General features: G+C 58.1%; 1 protein-coding gene across 2 annotated transcripts in view; it reads right to left on the reverse strand.

Moving 5' to 3' along the window:
* LOC147029968 (endoplasmic reticulum aminopeptidase 1-like) overlaps positions 1-8,017 on the reverse strand; it is a 93,225-nt gene that overhangs the window by 83,262 nt on the left and 1,946 nt on the right. For both annotated transcript variants that reach the window (XM_085873533.1, XM_085873532.1), the window contains exon 2: positions 3,403-3,449. In XM_085873533.1, the coding sequence (XP_085729659.1) occupies positions 3,403-3,424 (22 nt within the window). In that variant the 5' untranslated portion in view covers positions 3,425-3,449. The remainder of the gene's footprint in view (positions 1-3,402; positions 3,450-8,017) is intronic.

The raw sequence follows: 8,017 nt of genomic DNA on the forward strand, positions 1-8,017 counted from the left end.
TAAGGGCAGAGTTATCCGACTAAGCAATGCAAATAATGCACAGCAAAAAGCACTTAACAATTCTAATTATCAGACGGGGCCCATGGACACACACACGCACACACAAATACCCAGACGAAGTGATGACCGCGGCCTTTATTAAAGGTTCCCAGCTCGAGGGAAGATGAGCTGGAAACCAGAGCTATCTTGGACCTGTCCACCTCGTGTGGTCTTCGACGTCCTGGACCGGCGGGACTCCAACCCGCAACTCGATGCCGCTGCAAGCACCGGGTACGGAGGGCAGCGTCGGGCGCCAGCACACTGCTCCGGCACGCGACGAGATCAGAGCCAGCGACAAGACGAGACCAGAAGCCAGATGACCGCGCCGTCCCGTCTATTTCTTTCTCTCCATGGAGTCGGGGGCGGGGGGGGACGAGTCTCACCTCTCCGCACCCCTCATTCGCCGGGGTAAATCGGTTGTCTCTCCAAGATTGGTCAGGGGGCGTCAGGGCATCTCGATCCCCCGCCCCGTGAAGAGGCTCTGCTTCTCTTGGAGCTCGCTCTGCGCCCATTGGCTGATCGACGGCAAACTTGCTTGCATCTCCCTGATTGGTCGAGGGACGTTCACGCGCCGACTTCTTGAGTCGCGCTCGCCCAGGACAATCCGAAAACGAGGAACAGAGATTGGACGCAACGATCCGCGGAGCCGGCGAGATTTCCACAATAAACCCGTCCACCGTCTGGGTCGGTCCGCGTACCATTCCCATGCACGCACTCGTGCACGCCATGTTACTCACACCACTTGTATGTTTCAACACCCCCGCACCACTCACACACTCCGGGACAATCACATTGGGGATTCACGTTACCAGAAGAAATCCCGGGGTTTCCATACCCCCCAAGCTCCGTGTGTACCCGTTCAGATCATTCACCCGCTCAACCTCACACGGCCCGACCGGACTCACCTCGTCGCAGTCCATTTCGAGGGAGCTTACCATCTCCCTCTATTCCTGAGGGAGGTTACACTGATGCTCGCACCGGGTCACGAAACATTCCCCCAGCTCGACCCCCAGTGTCCCCTCCTATCTCCACCTGTGTGTGCTCGTCGATTTCCTGTAGTTTCTCCTCTATTTCTTCTATCTCCGTCACCTCGTTTATTACTTCCGTTAATTCCTGGCTCTTCGTCTCTGTTAATTTCTCCATCACCTCTTTTAATTTTTTCGTCGTCCCCTCCTGTCTGGTCCTACACGTTTCGGTCTCCCCTTTAATTGTGGTGGCATCTCTCGTCGTCCCGACTTCACCCATCTCCATCACGGGCCGGACACAATTTGCACTCCTTCTGGTCGGTTCGGTCGCTCCGCCACGTGGTGCCGCCATTATGCTCTTCATCCCGTCCAAGCTCGCCCTCATTGCCTCTTGCCACGCCTGCAGGCCCAACCCCCATGCTCTGCATTTCCCCTCGCTGTGTTCGCATATTGCACCTCAGTGCCTGCATATTCACATCCATTTTGCGTTCCATGCTTTGCGCATTCGTTTTTAAATCTTGTATGTTTGCATCCATGTCCTTTTTCAAATCCCCCCTCATTCCGTTCAGTATTTCCGCCATCCGGTCATAATCGAATGACCCTGATGCAGCTGATTCGTCATGATGGCGTGCGGAACTGGCAGAAATACGGTGGGGGGCTTTGACGCAGGGGGGGGGTTCATCCACCACCCCTGCACCCATTACTACCTCTAAACCCACCTGCTTCAGCCCATCTTGGTTCGCCATGTTGCGTGTCAAGAATAAAATTTGAAATGCTCGTAATTTGGGGGAAACGGGGGTGGGGGGGGGGGTTTGCTCCCTACACCCCTGATCCAAATCCCCTGAATTTATCTACGGAGGCGGAAGAGCCGAATCACACTCCTGATCACCAATTGTTGTGGGGCCGAGTTTCGGTGGCGAGCACGACCGCGAGGTGGAGCAGTAGAGTCGGCTCCACTGAACACCCGGAATTTATAGGTCGTCACCCCGGATAACTCCGGAGCCGACGGGTCCCTTATCGGACCGAAGATCGCCAATAGGTCGTCGTGGGATAGGGTCGAATGCCAATTTCAATTTACCGAAATACCCACGTCATCCAAACTACCGGGAAAATTCACCCTCGGCAAGATCTGCGCGATCCAGGCCGTTACCAAGCCGCATCAGAGTCATACCCTGAGCGGAGAGTACCAGATTGCTGCCGGGCAGATTGCACAATTACGGCAACAATGAAGCCTCCTAATTCCTGTTCGCAGTGCAGCAAACCAATGGTGGAAAGGACAAGAACAAGCTGGGACATTCAACAAAAGGGGAATTTATTAACAATGATAATTGGGGAACGAGGGGAGCACATAAGGGCAGGGTTATCCGACTAAGCAATGCAAATATTGTACAGTAAAAAGCACTTAACGATTCTACTTATCAGACGGGGCCCACAGACACACACACACGTACATACAAATACCCAGAAGAAGTGATGGCCGCGGCCTTTATTGAAGGTTCCCAGCTCGAGGGAAGATGAGCTGGAAACCAGATCTATCTTGGACCTGTCCACCTCGTGTGGTCTTCGACGTCCTGGACCGGCGGGACTCGAACCCGCAACTCGATGCCACTGCAAGCACCGGGTACGGAGGGCAGCGTCGGGCTCCAGCACGCTCCTCTGGCATGCGACGAGACCAGAAGCCAGCGACAAGACGAGACCAGAAGCCAGATGACCGCGCCATCCCGTCTATTTCTTTCTTTCCCTGGCGTCGGGGGCGGGGGGAACGCGTCTCACCTCTCCGCACCCCTCATTCGCCAGAGGAATATCGGTCGTCTCTCCATGATTGGTCGGGGGGGCGTGTCGGGGCGTCTCGATCCCCCACCCGCCGAAGAAGCTCTGCTTCTCTCGGAGCTCGCTCTGCACCCATTGGCCGACCGACGGCAAACTTGCTCGCATCTCCCCGATTGGTCGAGAGCCGCCGCAAGGTCCCTCCTTGAACTCCGCCCACCGCGGGCGCTATGGCGTCGGGTTGAGGAAGCGAGGTGAACGCGTGTTGTTATAAGTGTAAAAATCCTATCAAAAAAATAACTTTGCAGCGCATTCACATTTAATTACCCATTACACATAGGGGAAAGGGAACCATCTATCCACATTTACTAATCGAAAAAAAACTGAGCTATGGGGACCTGAATGTTGAGTGCTCATGGCTTCCAGATTCGTAACAATATAGCTTACTGACATTTAATAAGTTAATTAAAAATTGGTGGCATAATAATCGTAGTCGTAGAAGTATGCACTGGTAATTTTGATCAAGGTCGAAGTGAGTGTTCAATCCGTGTCACGACATCCTTTGATCCAATACTTGAGGCGAAAGACATCACAGCGATTCACTTGTATCACAACGTTAAAAACGACTTACCACTCTCGAACTCCCTCTGCATGGCGGCTCACTCTCCGAACAGCGAGCTGTGTGGGGATGGGGAGATTGGAGGGGAAGTGGAAGGTTACCAAGAGACAGAGGGGGAAAGGGGGTGACAGAGGGCAAAAGGGGTTGACAGAGGGGAAAATGGGGGGACAGAGGGGAAAATGGGGGGACAGAGGGGAAAAGGGGTTGACAGAGGGCAAAAGGGGTTGACAGAGGGTAAAATGGGGGGACAGAGGGTAAAATGGGGGACAGAGGGTAAAATGGGGGACAGAGGGTAAAATGGGGGGACAGAGGGTAAAATGGGGGGACAGAGGGTAAAATGGGGGACAGAGGGGTAAAATGGGGGGACAGAGGGGAAAATGGGGGGACAGAGGGTAAAATGGGGGGACAGAGGGTAAAATGGGGGGACAGAGGGTAAAATGGGGGGACAGAGGGTAAAATGGGGGACAGAGGGTAAAATGGGGGGACAGAGGGTAAAATGGGGGGACAGAGGGTAAAATGGGGGACAGAGGGTAAAATGGGGGGACAGAGGGTAAAATGGGGGACAGAGGGTAAAATGGGGGGACAGAGGGTAAAATGGGGGGACAGAGGGTAAAATGGGGGGACAGAGGGTAAAATGGGGGGACAGAGGGTAAAATGGGGGGACAGAGGGTAAAATGGGGGGACAGAGGGTAAAATGGGGGGACAGAGGGTAAAATGGGGGGACAGAGGGTAAAATGGGGGGACAGAGGGTAAAATGGGGGGACAGAGGGTAAAATGGGGGGACAGAGGGTAAAATGGGGGACAGAGGGTAAAATGGGGGGACAGAGGGTAAAATGGGGGACAGAGGGTAAAATGGGGGGACAGAGGGTAAAATGGGGGGACAGAGGGTAAAATGGGGGGACAGAGGGTAAAATGGGGGGACAGAGGGTAAAATGGGGGGACAGAGGGTAAAATGGGGGGACAGAGGGGAAAATGGGGGACAGAGGGTAAAATGGGGGGACAGAGGGGAAAATGGGGGGACAGAGGGGAAAATGGGGGGACAGAGGGGAAAATGGGGGGACAGAGGGGAAAATGGGGGACAGAGGGGAAAATGGGGGGACAGAGGGGAAAATGGGGGGACAGAGGGGAAAATGGGGGGACAGAGGGGAAAATGGGGGGACAGAGGGGAAAATGGGGGGACAGAGGGGAAAATGGGGGACAGAGGGGAAAATGGGGGGACAGAGGGGAAAATGGGGGGACAGAGGGGGAAAAGGGGGGACAGAGGGGAAAGGGGGGACAGAGGGGGAAAAGGGGGGACAGAGGGGAAAGGGGGACAGAGGGGAAAAGGGGGGGACAGAGGGGAAAAGGGGGGACAGAGGGGAAAAGGGGGGGACAGAGGGGAAAAGGGGGGACAGAGGGGAAAAGGGGGGGGGACAGAGGGGAAAAGGGGGGGACAGAGGGGAAAAGGGGGGGACAGAGGGGAAAGGGGGGGACAGAGGGGGAAAAAGGGGGACAGAGGGGAAAAGGGGGGGACAGAGGGGAAAAGGGGGGACAGAGGGGAAAAGGGGGGGGGACAGAGAGGGAAAAGGGGGGGACAGAGGGGAAAAGGGGGGACAGAGGGGAAAGGGGGGACAGAGGGGAAAAGGGGGGACAGAGGGGAAAAAGGGGGACAGAGGGGAAAAGGGGGGGGACAGAGGGGAAAGGGGGGACAGAGGGGGAAAAGGGGGGGACAGAGGGGAAAAGGGGGGGGACAGAGGGGAAAAAGGGGGGGGGACAGAGGGGAAAAGGGGGACAGAGGGAAAAGGGGGGGACAGAGGGGAAAGGGGGGGACAGAGGGGAAAAGGGGGGGACAGAGGGGAAAAGGGGGGACAGAGGGGAAAAGGGGGGACAGAGGGGAAAAGGGGGGACAGAGGGGAAAAGGGGGGGACAGAGGGAAAAGGGGGGGACAGAGGGGGAAAAGGGGGGACAGAGGGGAAAAGGGGGGGGACAGAGGGGGAAAAGGGGGGGGGGACAGAGGGAGAGAAAGGGGGACAGAGGGAAAAGGGGGGACAGAGGGGAAAAGGGGGACAGAGGGGAAAAAGGGGGACAGAGGGAAAAAGGGGGGACAGAGGGAAAAGGGGGGACAGAGGGGGAAAAGGGGGACAGAGGGAAAAAGGGGGGGACAGAGGGGAAAAGGGGGGACAGAGGGGAAAAGGGGGGGACAGAGGGGAAAAGGGGGGACAGAGGGGAAAAGGGGGGACAGAGGGGAAAAGGGGGACAGAGGGGAAAAGGGGGGGACAGAGGGGAAAAGGGGGACAGAGGGGAAAAGGGGGGACAGAGGGGAAAAGGGGGGACAGAGGGGGAAAAGGGGGGGACAGAGGGGAAAAGGGGGGGACAGAGGGAAAAGGGGGACAGAGGGAAAAGGGGGGGACAGAGGGGAAAAGGGGGGACAGAGGGGAAAAGAAAAGGGGGGACAGAGGGGAAAGAGGGGGGACAGAGGGGAAAAGGGGGGGACAGAGGGGAAAAGAGGGGGGGACAGAGGGGAAAAGGGGGGACAGAGGGGAAAAGGGGGGACAGAGGGAAAAGGGGGGGACAGAGGGGAAAAGGGGGGACAGAGGGGAAAAGGGGGGGACAGAGGGGAAAAGAAGGGGGGACAGAGGGGAAAAAGGGGGGACAGAGGGGAAAAGGGGGGGACAGAGGGGAAAGGGGGACAGAGGGGGAAAAGGGGGGGACAGAGGGGAAAAGGGGGGGACAGAGGGGAAAAGGGGGGGACAGAGGGGGAAAAGGGGGGACAGAGGGGAAAAGGGGGGACAGAGGGGGAAAAGGGGGGGACAGAGGGGAAAAGGGGGGGACAGAGGGGAAAAGGGGGGGACAGAGGGGAAAAGGGGGGACAGAGGGGAAAAGGGGGGACAGAGGGGAAAAGGGGGGACAGAGGGGAAAAGGGGGGGACAGAGGGGAAAGGGGGGGACAGAGGGGGAAAAGGGGGGACAGAGGGGAAAAGGGGGGACAGAGGGGAAGAGGGGGGACAGAGGGGAAAAGGGGGACAGAGGGGAAAAGGGGGACAGAGGGGAAAAGGGGGACAGAGGGGAAAAGGGGGACAGAGGGGAAAGGGGGGACAGAGGGGGAAAAGGGGGGACAGAGGGGAAAAGGGGGGACAGAGGGGAGAAAAGGGGGGACAGAGGGGAAAAGGGGGACAGAGGGAAAAGGGGGACAGAGGGGAAAAGGGGGGACAGAGAGGGAAAAGGGGGGACAGAGGGAAAAGGGGGACAGAGGGGAAAGGGGGGACAGAGGGGAAAAGGGGGACAGAGGGGGAAAAGGGGGGACAGAGGGGAAAAGGGGGACAGAGGGAAAAGGGGGACAGAGGGGAAAAGGGGGGACAGAGAGGGGAAAAGGGGGACAGAGGGGGAAAAGGGGGGGACAGAGGGGAAAAAGGGGGGGACAGAGGGGAAAAGGGGGGACAGAGGGGAAAAAGGGGGGACAGAGGGGGAAAAGGGGGGACAGAGGGGAAAAGGGGGGGACAGAGGGGAAAAGGGGGGACAGAGGGGAAAAGGGGGGACAGAGGGGAAAAGGGGGGGACAGAGGGAAAAGGGGGACAGAGGGAAAAGGGGGACAGAGGGAAAAAGGGGGGACAGAGGGGAAAAGGGGGGGACAGAGGGGAAAAGGGGGGGACAGAGGGAAAAGGGGGGGACAGAGGGAAAAGGGGGGGACAGAGGGGAAAAGGGGGGACAGAGGGGAAAAGGGGGGGACAGAGGGGGAAAAGGGGGGACAGAGGGAAAAGGGGGGGACAGAGGGGAAAAGGGGGGACAGAGGGGAAAAGGGGGGACAGAGGGGAAAAGGGGGGACAGAGGGAAAAGGGGGGGACAGAGGGGAAAAGGGGGGACAGAGGGGAAAGGGGGACAGAGGGGGAAAAGGGGGGACAGAGGGGAAAAGGGGGGGACAGAGAGGGAAAAGGGGGGACAGAGGGGAAAAGGGGGGACAGAGGGGAAAAGGGGGACAGAGGGAAAAGGGGGGACAGAGGGGAAAAGGGGGGACAGAGGGGGAAAAGGGGGACAGAGGGGAAAAGGGGGGACAGAGGGGAAAAGGGGGGACAGAGGGGAAAAGGGGGGGACAGAGGGAAAAGGGGGGACAGAGGGGAAAAGGGGGGGACAGAGGGGAAAAGGGGGACAGAGGGAAAAGGGGGACAGAGGGGAAAAGGGGGGACAGAGGGAAAAGGGGGACAGAGGGGAAAAGGGGGGACAGAGAGGGGAAAAGGGGGGACAGAGGGGAAAAGGGGGACAGAGGGGGAAAAGGGGGGACAGAGGGGAAAAGGGGGGACAGAGGGGAAAAGGGGGACAGAGGGGAAAAGGGGGGACAGAGGGGAAAAGGGGGGACAGAGGGGAAAAGGGGGGACAGAGGGGAAAAGGGGGGACAGAGGGGAAAAGGGGGACAGAGGGGAAAAGGGGGGACAGAGGGGAAAAGGGGGGACAGAGGGGAAAAGGGGGACAGAGGGGAAAAGGGGGACAGAGGGAAAAGGGGGGACAGAGGGGAAAAGGGGGACAGAGGGGAAAAGGGGGACAGAGGGGAAAAGGGGGACAGAGGGAAAAGGGGGGACAGAGGGGAAAGGGGGGGACAGAGGGGAAAATGGGGGGGACAAACAAAACAAAATTACGCAAGGAAGGAACAGCAGGCA

This window comes from Eptatretus burgeri, chromosome 3, assembly GCF_056783735.1.
Source record: "Eptatretus burgeri isolate ZD-2024b chromosome 3, Ebu_testis_v1, whole genome shotgun sequence".
Lineage (NCBI taxonomy): Eukaryota > Metazoa > Chordata > Myxini > Myxiniformes > Myxinidae > Eptatretus > Eptatretus burgeri.